General features: G+C 35.8%; 2 protein-coding genes across 3 annotated transcripts; one reads left to right on the top strand and one right to left on the bottom strand.

Annotated features, from left to right (window-relative positions):
* The first annotated feature begins 5,372 nt into the window (after positions 1 to 5,372).
* Positions 5,373 to 10,108, top strand: LOC120257481 (argininosuccinate lyase, chloroplastic). Of its 2 annotated transcripts, XM_039264937.1 has the most exons (8): positions 5,373 to 5,683; positions 6,323 to 6,586; positions 7,266 to 7,382; positions 8,265 to 8,413; positions 8,588 to 8,879; positions 8,998 to 9,162; positions 9,467 to 9,733; positions 9,820 to 10,108. In XM_039264937.1, the coding sequence occupies exons 1-7, from the start codon at positions 5,381 to 5,383 to the stop codon at positions 9,725 to 9,727; spliced, it is 1,551 nt and encodes a 516-aa protein (XP_039120871.1). In that variant the 5' UTR covers positions 5,373 to 5,380; the 3' UTR covers positions 9,728 to 9,733; positions 9,820 to 10,108. The 2 variants fall into 2 exon arrangements, with proteins under 2 accessions (XP_039120871.1, XP_039120869.1); XM_039264935.1 differs by having other exon boundaries at positions 9,467 to 10,108.
* Positions 10,109 to 11,050: 942 nt separating this feature from the next.
* Positions 11,051 to 17,478, bottom strand: LOC120257487 (exocyst complex component SEC8-like; the record flags this gene model as incomplete). The annotated part of the gene is given in 13 exon segments (XM_039264941.1): positions 11,051 to 11,409; positions 11,492 to 11,541; positions 11,635 to 11,730; positions 12,539 to 12,613; positions 12,712 to 12,813; positions 13,245 to 13,322; positions 13,402 to 13,594; positions 14,660 to 14,745; positions 15,681 to 15,692; positions 15,694 to 15,873; positions 17,202 to 17,309; positions 17,391 to 17,423; positions 17,425 to 17,478. Coding segments are annotated over 13 exon segments (1,155 nt in total), but the record flags the coding sequence as incomplete, so codon positions are not given.
* Positions 17,479 to 17,482: the final 4 nt, after the last annotated feature.

Below are 17,482 nucleotides of genomic sequence, written 5' to 3'. Positions count from 1 at the left end.
ATAACAATGAGCCTAGTGATAATAAAGGCGAAGGCCTTAATATTTATAAGGCATCATATTGATGATGGCCCTCGAAGAATGAATACTTGACCATTGAGGATCCACGAGGAATTGTGGTTATCCACGAAAGAGATTTGAACATCTCGGAATGGTCTACTTGCCTAAAGCACGCAATGATTGGTCAAGCCTCGGGTTTTCAAGATTTTTAAAAAGCGTGCGAGAATATAATTCCGAGCTATTTAAAATTGTTTTCAGATTGCCGTCTACTGTGGAGAAAGCAGATGACGTAAGGAATGATGCTCGAGAAAAACATTTACTACATTTCACGCATGCGAAATGTTATATTACAACAACAATATAGAGAAAAAGAATTTTTACAAAATTCTCTGAATTAATTTCTTGTCTCCTTGTGGCGGAGCAAAACAATGAATTGTTGATGCGAGATCATCAATCTCGACCATCCGGATCGGCACGACTGCCGAGAAATTAATTTTGGGCGAAAGAAGATGGCGTGGTCGCGGTGCTAGTTTTAAAAAACCAGCGGTGTACGAGGAAATTATGGTGGTCGAGGACTACTGCGGTCAGTGGTGGGAGGGCGAAATAATATCGGACCACGCGATAATAGAATGATGTACATCAGCGAAGCAACAAAAGCCACAAGATGGGGTTAGAGACAAAGAAAGATACATGCTATCGTTGTGGCACGGAAGGTCGTTGGTCCAGATTTGCAGGGACCCCAAAACATTTTTAGTCCATTTTTACCAAGAATCACTTAAAAAACAAGAAAGGTAAAGATATTGAGACAAATTTTCATGACAACCCCATAGTTGATCCAATTGAGGATAATTCCATAAATAATTTAAATGTAATCGAAAAATACATATTTAGATATGTCGATTTTCATATAGACTAGTTTGTAATATGTCTTTTATGTTTTATTAAATTATGTTTTTCTTTTTGTTTTGTTAGAATATGGTTGATGATGAATGCATTATTGATTGCGGGACAATGCATACTATTTTGACTAGAAAAATATATTTTATATCCTTATCAATGAGAAAGGCATATATAGCCACAATAGCAGGGTCATCGGGACACGGTTGAAGGTTCTGGAGAAGCGGCATTGATGTTGCTAAAATGGAACATCCTTGCGAGATAAAAATGCTCTCTATTCCCCTAAGTCTAGGAGGAACCTTTTTAAGCTTTTAAAGATATACGTCTCAATGGATATCATTTAGAGGCGGTTGATAAGGAAGGAAAAGAATATCTTTATATTACCAAGTTATTTCATGCCAAAAAGCGTGTACTTGAAAGCTTTCCTGTATATCCTCAGGATTATATTTTACACGTATTAAAGTGATGGAATCACATACGGTGATAACTCTGGGAAGGTTAATGACCCGGAGATATTTAAAATATGGCATGAAAGACTTGGACATCCAGGGTGCTATTATGTTCATGCCGGGATTATTACTTGAGTTCTCATGGACACCCTGACTGAAGGATTATAAAAAATCCTAACACATAATGAATATGCATGTTCAGGCATGTTCGATGGGAAAGCTAATAACCGGACCTTCTATAACAAAAGGTGATCGGTGAATCTCCTAAATTTTTTTAGAAAGAATACAAGGAGACATTTGTGGACCAATACATCCGTCATGTGGACCATTTAGGTATTTTTATGGTTTTAATCGATGCATCGACTAGATGGTCCCATGTTTAACACATGCTACAAGGAATGTAGCATTTGCAAGGTTATTGGCACAAATTATCGGGGCTTAAAAGCACAATTTCAGGATTATCCCATAAAGACAATTCGTCTTGATAATGCTTTGGTGAATTTTCATCAAAAATCATTTTATGATTATTGTATGGCAGTTGGAATACATGTTGAGCGTCCGAGTAGCTCATGTACATACCCAAAATGGGTTAGCGGAGTCATTAATTAAAAAGACTCTGATTATTGCCGATCGATGTTATTAAGGACGAAAGCGCCTACAAGTGCGTGAGGGTCATGCTATTTTTGCATCTAGCTTTGTAAACTATCTGGATCCGACCCACTCGCATGTAATTTATATTCACCACACCAACTTGTTATGGGTAAAGAGCCCGATATTTCATATATAAGAATATTTGGTTTATGCAGAGTATATGTCAATACCACCACCAAATCAGTACAAAAATGGGTCCACAACGCAGACTTGGTATATACGTTGGTTATGATTCCCCTTCAATTATACGATATTTAGAAATGATTACTGCAAGATTTGCAGATTGTCATTTTGATGAAGCTGTCTTCCCTGCATTAGGGGGAGAAATGATTACTCAAAAATGAGCCAAAAAGAAATTGAATGGAATGCATCACGATTACATACATATGATCCTCGTACTCGATGAATGTGAACTTGAAGTTCAAAGGATCATTAAATTGCAAAATATTACAGAATGAAATACGATGCATTCATCTGATACTAAAATGGTAACTAAATCATATATACCGAAATGCGAATGCTCTGACGAATTGAGATTCCTAAGAATCCATTGAAAGAAAATCAGTAGAAAATAAACCACGACAAAAAGCGTGGAAGACCAATTGGTGCCAAAAGATTCGACTCCTAGAAAAAGGAAGCGAAAAAAATAAAGATAAGGATCTCCCATGTGAAAAGGGAGAGAAATTATAAAAACCCTCGAACAAGTTAATGAAGAATCGATGGGGGATGATATTTACGAAAATGTTGAAAAATCAATTTGCTATGTAGATGATGGTCAAAGATTGAATCGGCATGAGACCCGAAATAAATGATATATTCATCTACAATTTGGCTACGGATATAGAAATAAATCCGATAATGATCCGAGCCACGATCCATCTGAAGAATGTCGACAAAGAAATGATTGGCCAAAATGGAAAGAAGCTATCCAGTCGAAGCTAAATTCCCTATCAAAAGCGTGAGGTGTTTGGGCCGATGAGTGCCAACACCGAAGGGATAAAAACCGATCGGTTATAAATGGGTGTTTGTGAGAAAAAGAAATGAAAAATAATCAAATTATGAGATACAAAGCAAGGCTGGTTGCTCGAGGTTTTTCTCAAATGCTCGGTATTGATTATGAGGAGACATACTCTCCGTAATGGATGGAATTACTTTTCGATTTTTTTAATTGCCATAGCGAGTAGTAATAAATTAGATATGCAGTTGATGGATGTTGTCACGAAAGATATCCGTATGGATTACTGAAAAATGACATATATATGAAAAATCCACGAAGGATATAGAAAAACAAACATTACAAATAATCATCATTTATACTCTATTAAATTACAGGAGATCTCTTTTATGGGTTAAAAACAATCCTGGACGGATGTGGTATAACCGTCTCAGTGAATATCTTATAAAAAGAAGGATACCAAAAATAATAGTAGATGTCCATGTGTGTTTATTAAAAGTTATACTAACGGTTTTGTTGTGATAGCAGTATATGTGGATGATTTAAATCTTGTAGGCACTCCTTACGAAATTGCAGATCTGCAGATCATATCTCGAAAAAAGAATTTGAAATGAAAGATTTGGGAAAGACCAAATTACGTCTAGGTATACAAATCGAGCACTTATCCTCGGGAATATTTGTGCGTCAATCAACCTATCTACGAAAAAGGTCTTTGAAGAGATTCAATATGGAGAAGGCTTATCCATTTGAGAATGCCTGATGGTCGTCCGAACTCTTGATGTTCGAGAAAGATCCATTTCGCCCACCCGGAAGAAGGAGAGATCATTCTTGGTCCGAAACTCCATATTTAAGTGCGATCGGTGCATTAATGTATCTTCGCAAATAATCTGAGACCGGATATAGCTTTTTGCGATAAATCTTCTAGCAAGATACGGGTTCTACGCGACACGAAGACAACCGGAAAGGAATAAAAAGATGTGCTACGTTATTTACGAGGAACTACGGATCCGGGTTTATTCTATCGACATGAGTCTTCATCCAACCTCGCGAGTTTTCTGCGATCTTTGGGTATGTCATCGATCCTCATAAAGGCGATCTCGAGCTGGATACATGTTTTTCTTACAATGGTACGAGCTATCTCATGGCGTTCCACAAAAACAAACTCTTCAGACTACTTCATCAAATCATGCTTTGAAATTCTAGCTCTCCATGAAGCAAGTCGTGAATGCCAATGGTTACGATCTATGATTGGGCATATATAGTCATCCTGCAAATTACCATCAGTAACAACAAATGCTACAGTAATTTATGAAGACAACAATGCTTGCATTTCTCAAATACAAGGAGGTTATATTAAAGGTGACAGAATGAAACATATATCACTCAAAATTTTTCTACACTCATGATCTCCGGAAAGAAGGCGTTATAGAAGTTCAAAAGATTGATCCGAGTGAGAATCAGTGATTTATTCACAAAATCACTTCCTAAGTGCATTCACCGAAAGACTTATATACAAAAATCGGGATGAGAAGACTTAAAGATGTAGGTACTTCGATATAAGTTAAAAGTTATTTATTTGAGAAGCGTACTCTTTTCCCTTCGTGCAGGTTTTTGTCGATGGGTTTTACGAGGCGAGGTTTTTAATAAAGCGATAACCCTCAAATGTGCCAGGATAGTGTACTCTTTTTCCTTAGCTAGGGTTTTTTTATCCCACTGGGTTTTTCCTAGTGAGGTTTTAACGAGGCGTATCCTTTTGGTCGTAGGCATCCAAGGGGGAGTGTTATAAACAAATATTTTAATGGATGCCTACTGTAGCAGCCGACATTATTATAGCAACTTCTAGAGATTACTGTATCAGCCGCAACACTGTAGCGACCACCCATGTGGTCATGTAGCAGGGGCAGCAGTGCTTTATTCTTATTCCACCAACCGAGGTATTTTTGGATGATCGGATCGAATCGATCACTGGCCGGGTTCATTCAACTCTTGTAACCCCTATAAATCACCGCTCATTTTTGTATACTTTGGAAGATATAGAAGAGAAAGAAAAGAGAGAAATAAAAGAAGAAAGAAGAAGAAGAAGTTAATTTTTTTAGGGGTTTTTGGGTTTTGATAAATCTCTACAGCTCTACTATTCTTATTACTATCTTTACATTTATAACATATATATTTTTAACAATATATAGTTTTTACAAAGATACAAAAGAATTTCAAGAATTGTTTTAAAAAAATAAAATTTATAAAATAAAAAAATACATAGCTATTGCCCATAATTATATATTTAAAAAAAATATTAAAATTGGAAAATTAAGTTTAACGGTTGTACATTGCCCAAGCTTACATCCATCGGATCAGAAACGGCCACGTCATCGTTAAATTCCTCGACAAAACCATCTATACACAAAAGTGGAGTTGTCACTGCTTATTTGAAATGAAAACCCTAGCCCCTCCGCACAACCAGCTTCTTCGCTCGTTCCCGGGGCACCGCCGGAGCATCGACGCCGGCGCGTGGAAGCGGCGGTGCTGGACCCCAGCGGCGGATGCCATGGCGGCGGAATTCAAGACGGAGCACGAGAAGAAGGGGGAAAAGGAGAACAAGCTTTGGGGCGGACGGTTCCAGGAGAGCGTCACCGATGCGGTGGAGCGCTTCAGCGAATCCGTCTCGTTTGATAAGCAGCTCTACAAGCAAGATATCAGGGGTAGCCGTGCTCATGCCACCATGCTCGCCAACCAGGTGAATTTTCGCTCCATTTCCTTTTTTTTTGAATCGATTTTGTATTTGTTTGTGAATTTCATTTCGGTTTGTGTTCTTTGATGGATTAGCATCACGCTGGATGTGTGGATTCCCGAGTTGTGGGTTTTTGTGGGATCGAATCAAAAAGTTGATAAATTTTGAAAGCATAGTTTCATCTTTGATAAGAATTCATCGGTGATAATTTCCTTCTTGGGTGAATATGATCTTAAATCAATTTATATCCGACTCAATCTTATTCTTTTTGGGAATTTTGCGAAATAAAATGGTTTTATGTATAGATTTTCTTGTGATTTGATGATTTATGGGCCGAGAAATGCCAGTGAAATAGCTAATGAAAATGAATTTTTGGATGAGCATTATCTTTTAAGTGGATTTAGTTGATGTATCATTTCACTCAACTAGGCGCTCCAATGTACTTGCAATTTAATGCTTTAGGGCTTGACTACTGATTGACTGGCCTTGATGAATTAGAAAGTAGCCAGAAAGTCATTATCAGAGGACCCTGGTTGGATAAAAAAAAAAGACTTTTAAGTAGTTTTGAGTGTATATCATTCATGTAGATTTCACTTGATTGAAGTTTCTGTGACATCTAATATGGTTGTATTTTTATGATTCTAGGGTTTGATGAGTGACAGTGATAGATGCTGCATATTGAGTGGTCTGGACGAAATAGAAAGGAGGATTGAGAATGGGGAGTTTGTTTGGAGGGCGGATAGGGAGGATGTGCACATGAACATAGAGGCAGCACTCACAGACTTGATTGGTGAACCAGCGAAAAAGCTTCACACTGCCAGAAGCCGGAATGATCAAGTTGTAACAGATCTCCGCTTGTGGTGTCGGGATGCCATTGATCAGATTCTGTCATGCATCAAGCAACTTCAGGTTCATTTTTCTGATGTTACTTTGCTCCAGCATTAATCCTCAAATGCATTGTTTCCTTATTTTTTTGGAAATGATCCTTATGTTCTTCTCTGCTTATGAGAACTGTGAAATCATGCTTCTGTTATCAAATCTGTTGTTTGTGATACATTTTTTCAGTGTGCAATCTACTATAATTGTTTGTAGATGTAATTGATGGAATCATTCAAGACTGTGTTATGCTATTGTCGAAGAAGATTTCAATTTGCCTTCTATTTTGAATAGCATTTTAATTTTTTCTTCTTGGTACCAAACTAAGTCCTGTTGGCTGGCTATTATCCATGGTAAAGGTGCTGCTTTCAGTACACTTTTTTTTTTATACTTCTATATTGTAAAGGTTACCCAACCTAGAACATTATCTATCTAACACTGTCTAAAAATCATGCTGTATAACATACATCTTCTTGTATTTAAGCTTCCTCTTGAGAGTCATACAAATATCCTGTATATAAAGTACTCAGTGGCCTTTTCTTTAAATTCTCAGGCTTCCTTTGTTAGAGTAGCTGCAGAAAATGAAAGTGAACATCTATCCTCTTGTTATGTGAACATCTATATCTTCATGTGTTTTGAAATTTCTGGTCAAAAGTTATGCAAGTATTTGAAAAGAATGAAGTTCTTAGTGACATTTTATTTAAATTTTCAGGTTGGACTAATTATGCTAGCTAAAGAGAATGAAGGTCTGATAGTTCCTGGATATACACATTTGCAGAGAGCACAACCTGTTCTGTTGCAGCATCTTCTGTTATCATATGTTGAGCAGGTGTAGTTCAGACCCATTGGCTTCTTTCAAATAATATTTTATGCTAGCTGAGACTGTAGCTGTCATTATTCATGTTACTATTGGTTGATTTGAAAGTAGATAAGTCATAAGAGTCTAAGAATAGAGCATGAGTGATCACCTGCTGTATGGGTAACAAATCGCCAAAATCAGTATCTTAACTTTTTGAAGCCTATGGTCAGATATCAAACTTAAAAACCATCACATTAAGAAGCCTTTGCAAGAAGAAAGACTCTAGTGTGATATTTGACAACCTCATTATCTCTTGAGAGAAAACCTCCTCTGCTTGCATGAAGAAACATTAGATATGCAACCTTGTCATGTTGAAACATTATATTGCACTTGCATGTTATTATATTGCACATTACAATGGTTAAGTTGAATTACAAGTTTGGCATATCTGTTACAAATGCAAAAAAAGGTAAGAAAGGTGACTTGACTATTGCAGTGAAGTGTTATGGTTATATAAAGTTAATGCACCAGTCTGAAAAGAATACATCTTTATTTTAAGACCTTCTATGAACCTTGACTAATTGTTCCATCAGAAATGAAAATCTTGGAAGCTATAGTGAGTATGATCTCCATAAAGGCTGTTACTATCTTGCCAAAACACACACCTTTATTTACAAAGATATGCTTATTTCCTGGGAAATTTGCACTTTTAATTATTCCCAATAATATGCCACATCTACTTGTATTTCTTACATATAATATGTGGTTGACTGTTTTTAGTTTATTTTGAGAAAGAATTTATTAGTTTTTGGAGTGCAGTCCTGCTTTTAATCATTTGACTAGTCATTATTTTTATCTACCCAGTTGAGTTTAAAGACAAAAGTTTTTCATAGTGGCCATGCCTTGATGTAGCTTGAACGTGATTTTTGTCGACTGGTAAATTGCAAAGATAGACTGAATGTCTGTCCATTGGGTGCGTGTGCTTTGGCTGGCACTGGCCTGCCGATTGACAGGTTCATGACCTCAGAAGCATTGGGTTTTAGTGCTCCTATGAAGAACAGGCATGTGTTTTTTTTCCTTGTATCATTTGCATATTCCTGTATTATGCTTTTTTGGTAGTGTATTAGAATGAACATAATAAATACATTCTATTAACTTGCTTGCCATTGTTCTTTTCTCTGATCTCCACCAAAATACATCTTATCAATAAATTTGAACAACTCTTTTATGCTCAGCATTGATGCAGTATCAGATCGTGACTTCGTTTTGGAGTTTCTGGCAGCAAATTCAATTACCGCCATTCACCTTTCACGACTTGGTGAAGAATGGGTCATGTGGGCTTCTGAAGAGTTTGGGTTCTTGACCCCAAGTGACAAAGTTTCCACTGGTAGCAGTATTATGCCACAGAAGAAAAATCCTGATCCAATGGAACTTGTTCGTGGAAAGTCAGCTAGAGTAGTGGGGGACCTTGTCACCCTTTTGGTTCTCTGCAAGGGGCTCCCACAGGCCTACAATCGTGATCTACAGGTAGGAATCTGCTTCTGAATGTGTGATTTTTATGTTCATTCTCTGTTTTAAAAAATTAGAGTGATTTTTGCTTTTATTCTTTTGCTCATATCTGATATGAAACATCATCTTGGAGCAGGAAGATAAAGAACCTTTATTCGACAGTGTTAAGACTATAATTGGAATGCTTGAAGTGACAACTGAGTTTGCACATAACGTCACCTTCAATCGTCAAAAGATCCAAAAGGCACTACCAGCTGGGCATCTCGATGCAACAACACTTGCTGATTATCTTGTGAAGAAGGTAAACTTGCTATGCTACCTTGTTCCCATGGTCCTGTTTTCCACTAGAAATAGGTCAATATACTATGAGCAGCTCGACTGCTTGAGATGTTTGAAGGCGAAAACCGTTTTATGGTTCCTGTTCTTGTGTTCTTTTTTCAAGTGCTTATCTTGGTTCATGTTATGTGATCAAAATAACTTCATGCTAGTGTTATATTAAAAATTATCATTCATAATCTTTACCTGATAATTCGTTCTTACAAATTCATCAAAGGGAATCATTTGTTTAAGTGATTGGCTGTTGATTACACTTTCTTCCTATGCAGGGCATTCCTTTTAGAACATCTCATGATATAGTTGGAAGGTCAGTTGCTCTTTGTGTTGCGAAAATTTGTCAGCTCTCAGATCTTACACTTGATGACTTCCGAATCATAAGTCCAGTGTTTGAGGAAGATGTTTATGAGTTTCTCGGTGTTGAAAACTGCGTTAAAAAATTCTGCTCATATGGATCAACTGGTTCAGAAATGGTGGCTGAGCAACTCAATGCATGGATAACTAAGCTTAACATCAGTGGCATCTCATCATAGAATGAAGTATGATGTCTTCTACTGCATCAAAAAGGATTACTAAATTTTATCGTATTAATTGATAAATTAATTACCCCCCGATCATTTGTTAGTCAACTCCTAGCTCGGACTCTACGGTTTATCAGCGCCCATGATACGGAAATGCATCAGACATTGCTTACCTTTGATACCAGGTTATTCGCAGGCTGCATAATGGCACAGCGCAAGGTATGTAATGCATTCTTACTATATTTATTGTGATTTTGTGTGACTATGGTTGGAGATTAGACCTTCAATTTGAAGGTTCAATGATATATTTATTGTTGTTCTTTCTTTTTTTTTTTGTGCTTGCTTGTGTTTCTATATTCTCTATGGATATTTAATGAAGTTTGCTGGACTAAATGATGTTATACTGATATTATTGCTTCTGCCCTTTGAGATGGTTTTTTGTTTTTTTGAAGGTAACTATGATTGATGTATAAGTTATGTCTCTTATGTACCATTGAACTTAGTTGTGAAACAAGAATGCATTCCATTCTAAGGTTTGAAGGGATTATAACTTTTAAAAGTTTGGTTAAAAGCAAAGATTTTGTTAATATATATAGACTAAATATTTGAAATTATTATAAGACCTTTATTCTCAAATTAGCTACAATGCAATAAATAGAGTTTATTCACCTTTTTATCTTTTTATATCAAGCATCAAAAGTATTTATTCGCTTCTAGGGACAGACGTTGACATTTAACAAGAACGATGATTATTATTTAGGTCAAAATATCAAAATGGTCTCTTTATTTTGTGTTTTTCATCTTTTTAGTCCTTTTAATATAAAATTCACTTTTTTTGTCTTCATATTTACACATTTATGTCCTTTTAGTCCCTCCAATTAATGGATCTGCCATTTTAGTCCTTCCAACTGATAAATTTGGAGGGATCAAAAAAGACAAAAATATATAAATACGAGGGACCCAAAAGACAGATTTTACAGTTAAAGGGCGAAAATATACAAATACGAAGACCCAAAAAAGCGGATTTTATATTAAAAGAGACTAAAAGCGGAAAACGCAAAATAGAGAGACTATTTTGATATTTACACTTATTATTTATTGTAAATAAAACTGTTTGAAAAATGTCTGATTTATATTAAAGTCATTAATTTTTTACTTAAGTGTATCATTAACCATTGAAATGACTCGCATACATAGACTAACTTGAAAAAAGAAAAACAAGACATTGAAGGATAATGATGGCATCAATGTGGAGAGAAAGCTCATGAATAGTAGCTTCTTAGAAGTTCAACTCAACAAGATATGGTAGTCAAAAGGTTAAAATAAATCCAATGGTGAAAAGAATAGAAAATTAAATAGATGTTGTTAGAAATTAATCAAATAACACTAACTTTACAAACTAATTGAGAAAATGACAACCTTGGGTAGAATGGGCAAGACATACAAAAATGGACCATTAGGTCTGAAGAACTTTTTTAAGTCTCAAAATAGCACACCAGAAAAGCACATGAAGCAGAGAGATATTTATATCAACACAAGCCAGCAGTTTCGGACAAAACGTGAAATTCAAAGCAAACCATTTTCTTCACCGGCGATTAACGAAGGCTCAGCGGCCCAAGATCTCTGAGACCCGGGCTTCAGCTTCGGGCGGAATCTCTCTGCCAGGAACCTTAATCTTTAACAGACTTGAATACCTGTAAGCCAGACTTGTATATATATAATTTTGCCTCCTTTAAAACAAGCTTATTTGATCAAAATGCTTAGATATTTACTTACTCTTTTGGTGTAAATGAATACTCATGTTCTGTGATGAAAGCTAGTAAAGCCTGGTCACAAGTAAAGAAATTTTAGATCACTATGCAAGGATAGAATGTAACTAGAAATAAGGGGAAAAAAGGGTTGAAGTTCAAGTTATATGCCTCGAATGGCAAATTTAAGAGCTCGTAGTATGTCCGCACACGATCTAGCCTCTGCTGGACTGCTTCGTTGTCTATTGACGGTATGGCCGCCAGAGCCTGCGTTACAGGATGATATTAAAAATATCCATTAGCACTTGGTCCCTTGGCAAATAAGGGCTATTGGCAAATAGGGCTAGTAAAGTTTTTTTTTTTTTTTACCACATAACAGGGTGAGGTCCTGGGAGTTTTATAAACGAATATACCTCTCCTAACAGGTAATATTTTTTCATACATAAGGATTTGAATTTAAAACCAATTAAACGACCCAAGCTCCGACCACTTGGACCAACTTCCGTCGGTAACAGGGCTAGTAAGGCTGATCTAGATAAAAATAACATGAGTGGCTTTGATTCATTCATACATATATTTAAATGCAAGAGTAGGTGATGTTTGATTAGAGTAAACGATAAGTATGAAAGGCAATTAAATGTTAAAGACAATAATATTTCTTGTTTTGTTCAAGTGAAGAAGAATATCTATTCAAAAAAATGAGGTGAGAAAATTAAGATTTCTCCATTTTCACATACCATATAAATAAACATTTGTCAAAAATTCTTCCTCCAACTTCCCTTCTATCCTCTTGTTTTCTCATCACCGAACGATTGACAGCTAATTTCCGTATTAATTCTATTCAATTAATTATTTTTTCTCCCACCAAACTCAGACTGAAAATTTCAACATGTGCTAATACTCCTAAATTGTCTCACGATGGAAGATAAGTAAAACAAAGGGGCAAACACATCAAACGCAAACAACAAATATCTAGGCCTTTACTTCCTGGGCTTTATGTTCCTCAAATGTTTTCCTTGTGAATCAACTAAACTGATGGCAATTTAAATTTTAGAGTATTGTGAAACCAACCAACCTGTTCAAGTGCAATAGTATTTCTGCATATCTGTTGAACTCCCAAGAGGTTAATGGATTTCATTTCTGCCAAAGCCTAACCAGAAATAGCTTTGTCAGCAATTTGAATTCTCAGTCAGGAAAAAAAAAACTTTGAAGCAGATAAAGGAGAACTTTTTACACAAATGTTCAAACCTTGATTGTTGTATTGGCTGCAACACTACATATTCCTCCAAATATGTAGTTCCTTTTTTGTTCTGAAACAAATGGTGCCATTTCCTCATCACGGCGTGTTATCTATCAAACAAAGAGATTTTGGTTAATATGCATGTTCGATAGCTTCCATCCATAAATAGCCCATAATTCACAGCTATTTCAAATCTTGGACACAGGAGATCAAATTTTAAGGTATTTCGTCCATCATTGATGGTCCAAGTAACATGCGCACAGCATAATCAGGATGCAGTGGTTTTATCTTTTGAAGTGTAATCTAAAAAAAAACACAGCATACAACATATTATGGTTAAATCAGGCGGTCTACTCATATTGGATATACTGAAGTATCACTTATTTATTTATTGTTTTTAATAATAGACTAAGAGGCATAAACATGAATCATCAATTTCCCTAGGTCAAAATTTGACATTCACAACTCCATGATAATTGTAAATGATGGAAAAGAAATGAGCAAGCTTGCTTGAATAAGTATGATTTTTTAAGAAGCTGACCTGTGCAGTAAGTGTGATAACAAAATCATCAGGTTCTTCCGCATCTTGATCTTCCATGTATTCTCTGTTAGTCATTTCCTGAGACCATTTGTTGTCACTCACAACACTGTCTGCTTCTAATGATACATGTACAAGTGCTCTGATTTAATTACCAAACCTGCATGTGGAAAATTGTCTCCAATTGCATTTCCACGCGAAGAACCTTTAGACAATCACCTGCAAGTCTTCGGTATTCATCAGCAAGAGATATGAGATCTTTACTGAGTGCACTTGTGGTTCGTGCATGATGAGCATGAGAATGTTTCCTATCATTTGCTCGAGTGGTTGGTTTGACAAAGGATTGTCCAAGCCTGGGCAATTTCATTAAAACAGGAAAATGAAGATTTGACAGAGTTAACCACGAATACCACAAGCGGAAGTCACATTTAAGAGAATAATTTCCTCTTTCAAATTAACACAATGCTGAATTGAGATCCACAAGAAACAAACGTTTAGAAGATTCCAGTAAATTTATATAATGTCCATAAAGCATAAAACAGATCTTCTCTGAACTCTCCAGGAGAATATAAGACTAATTTATTTGTTCCCACTTTTCTACACTCATAGCTTGGCATTGTATACAAACAAATGCATGATTTCAATGTATGAACTCAGCCAGCAACATTTTGATGCTATTGCCTCATGATGCAACCGCACCATCACCATCCTTTTATACAAAAACTTCAGGGGCAATATACAATTTAGGCAGTTCTTTGACCTTCCAGATCAGATTTAAATATTTTTCTAAATGCCCTTGCACGGCCATGGTAAATCCTTGAAGTTGAAACCTTAAGTTTCAGAACTTGCATCTCACTTTATTAGAACAAAAGACTTTGATCACTAGCCCCAACCTTTTTAACCAATTATTTAAAAGTGAATCTTAATATAGTGCCATATCAAATCAAACATTATGTGACATGAACACCTGATTAAATAGTCATATACTCTAATTGTACATGCTAAATCCAAGATCAACAAAGTTAATCCTAGCCAATTCCATGGTATGGTATCAGGAGAAATCTAAGCTAGAAACATATCAATCCCTATACCAAAATGATGCATGCAGCGTTATAGTGATGCTACAAATGGAAACAAAAAAATAAAATGCAGAGAAACCACAATATGACAAGCATAGGCATGGTACAAATAAAAGTATCATTAAAAAAGAAAAATCAACCATCCATACGGCCATCTATACCATTCAAGTACTATAAACATATGATTATTGTTAAGCTTCAAAATGCTGCTGACTCGCTTACACAATATCATCCACAGATGGACTGCAAATAATATTCATCACCCAAAAGTAGATAGTTACCTATCAATGAAATCTGCTAAGTATTCCAAAGAATTATCAACCAAAAGTATGTAGTTACCTATCAACAGAATCTGCTAAGTATTCCAAAGAATCACTGAGCGATGCCAACAGAATTAGTTTTGTGTCATCTCGAATTAAATTCTCCTGCACATGATTTATAACCCCAAATAATCAGTTTTCAACTTGAAAGAGACTGTACATGATTTGTAACTATTATACCTAAATATGAATAGCTCATAAGCAACTCAAAATACAATACTAACCACTGCAATGGATATCTAATGCAAGTTACTTTTGCATGTTCTCTCATGCATTCAACAATTCATACAGAAAAGCATATTCTAGAATAGTGACAAATGCCAACACCATATTTTCCAAGGAAGCAGATGAATCAAATCTGGGCTGTTTAGTCCTGACAAATGATTAACGCTGTCAATGCTTGGGCCAGCAAGGACTGGCCTGGCTTAGAAAACAGGCGTAAGTGGCTGGACTTGAAAATGAATTGGACCAATACATCTCCATATAAAATTTAAGCAAAATTAGTTGACCCCAAGTGCAAGCTAGGCCCAGGATGAAGCACTCATGAACCAGGCAAGCCTAATTACAGCGCTCAACATGATCCACCAAATCTAATGCAGTGTTGTCCCAACAACGATCCACATAAAAATGTAGATCGGACCTTCAGCCATACACCTATAGTTAAAAGTTATGGCAGCCAACTCTGTCAACTATTGGGACCACCACAGGAATATTCATTAGTATATAATCATATAAATTTCAGAAATTACTATAATATGCAGAAATATATAAAGCATCTAGCTGATAAACTGACAGTTCCCACTCAAGAAAAGATTGATGCTACATGAAATATGGCAACTGCTTGGAAAAAACAAAAAATCCAACGGGCAATGGACCAGGAGCAAACTAGCCCAATTTTCTCATTCACCAACCAGCTATAAGGACCATTGTGGATTCTATTTTCTTTCCTCAATTTTCTATTAATTATGTCACACATCATTTTCATGAGTAAGCCCATACTCTTCACCAAGGGTTCCTTCACTTGACATATGATATTATACCTGCTTAATTGGACGAAAAAGTCAGTAATAGATCACTTATTTCTGTTTCCACTTCAACTGAATCAGAATCTGCAACATTGCTCCTAAAAGCCACCTGTCCAGAACTCAAGCAAGCACTAGCTGGATCGAGTCGCATTAGGCTCTCAAAGTCATTCCTTCCAATCAGCATGTGACTCTGTTTTTCTAGAACAGCCTGAAAATTCCTTGACAAGAAAATCAATTAGCACACACTTCATCCAAGATGTAGCAGTATATACATCATACTAGGAACAAGGTTCAATATATTTGGTAACAGATACTGTTTCTTACAAGCTGATATTTACACCAGCAAATTAAAAAAAAAAAAGAGAATTTCTTTTGATAGGTGGAATCAAGATCAACAACAAAACTAAAGGTTTGCAGCATATGAGAGTCATGATTTAATAAAGTCAGCAGATAGAGACAAGATCAAATACTAACGAAATAAACACAATCTCAATTTACTTGTATGATGAATATACCAGATTGCTTTTGGAGAAAGAATTACATGCATAACTTATCCTCATAATTAATAGCTTCACATTCCTGCATAAACCACTCATTTTTGACAGGTCTAGCCATTAATGAAATTTACAGATAGATCATGCACCATCTCAATTTAGAACAATCGAAAACCATGAGGCCCTCATATCATGCAGACACTTTTAGACAGTATTTGATTGGAGAATAGAGATAGGATTTAAGGTAATCTTTTTTGAGTTGTTCTGGCAGCCAAAGCTTCATTTGAAGTTGACAAAACTTTGACATAATTATTAATAATCAAAATAAAAACTTTATGGTTGAAATTATACTTTTCTAATTAATGATAAATTTGCTTATATAACTATTTAAAAATAATAATTACTGAACATATTTATTTAAATAATTAAATGTCGTAAAAAATTAGGAGCCTCCAAACCCTATCTTGGGTGTTTGGTTGGGGCCCCATCCTCCAACCAAACACCCCAAAGTATAATTGCATTTCCAGTTCATAATTTGTCTAAATTATGCAAAAATTCCATGTGCAGATTATATTCTAATCTACCGTACCATGCACCATATAACAGCTAATATTTGCATGAAGGTTATCTAAGGCACGCTGATACTTATTTCCAATGCTTGATCGCTACAGAACTTACACCTCCACTTAATGCAATGCACATAAACCATATAAGGGTAGGCAACAAAGGATCCATTATATTCCACATGTGAATAGAATAGTCTGCCGCAGTTCACTACAGCTTTTTGAGTCTATAACAATATGCAAAACAAAGGACAGTGAATTGTTATGCCGGTAAAATTCAACAAGTAATCCAAGTCATATAATATAATAGCGGTATTTTATCTGTGGCATTCAATTAAAATAGGCACATCTTAGATAGGAACCACAATTTGCTGAATACATGTCCTTGAAATTTTGTTCTCTAATAGATAAGACTTGTGAGCAAAAGTCTACACCAATGAACTAAATTAGCCACTGGTCATAAAGAATTTCATATTTACCTCCATGTATGATGTCCGGCATCTTTCATGTGCGCGCTCCAGGAAAGTCTGCACATATTCGACTAGTTCACTTGTGTACTTTGGGATTAACTGAGCCCAGCAAAGCACCTAAAGGAAAGGAGAAAACAGCATTTAAAAATTTATCTGAATAAATGCAATAAACAGTTTAGCAAATATCACAAATTGCACCTCTTTGACCAGGAAATCAGTTGCTAAAAGACTCTTGTAAGACAGGGCGTCCTTTCTCCACTGATGGATTGTAAACTGAAGTAGCATTCACC

This window comes from Dioscorea cayenensis, unplaced genomic scaffold (assembly GCF_009730915.1).
Source record: "Dioscorea cayenensis subsp. rotundata cultivar TDr96_F1 unplaced genomic scaffold, TDr96_F1_v2_PseudoChromosome.rev07_lg8_w22 25.fasta BLBR01002160.1, whole genome shotgun sequence".
NCBI lineage: Eukaryota > Viridiplantae > Streptophyta > Magnoliopsida > Dioscoreales > Dioscoreaceae > Dioscorea > Dioscorea cayenensis.
Note: the sequence above shows the minus strand (reverse complement) of the source record. Positions and strands in the feature narration are given on the sequence as shown.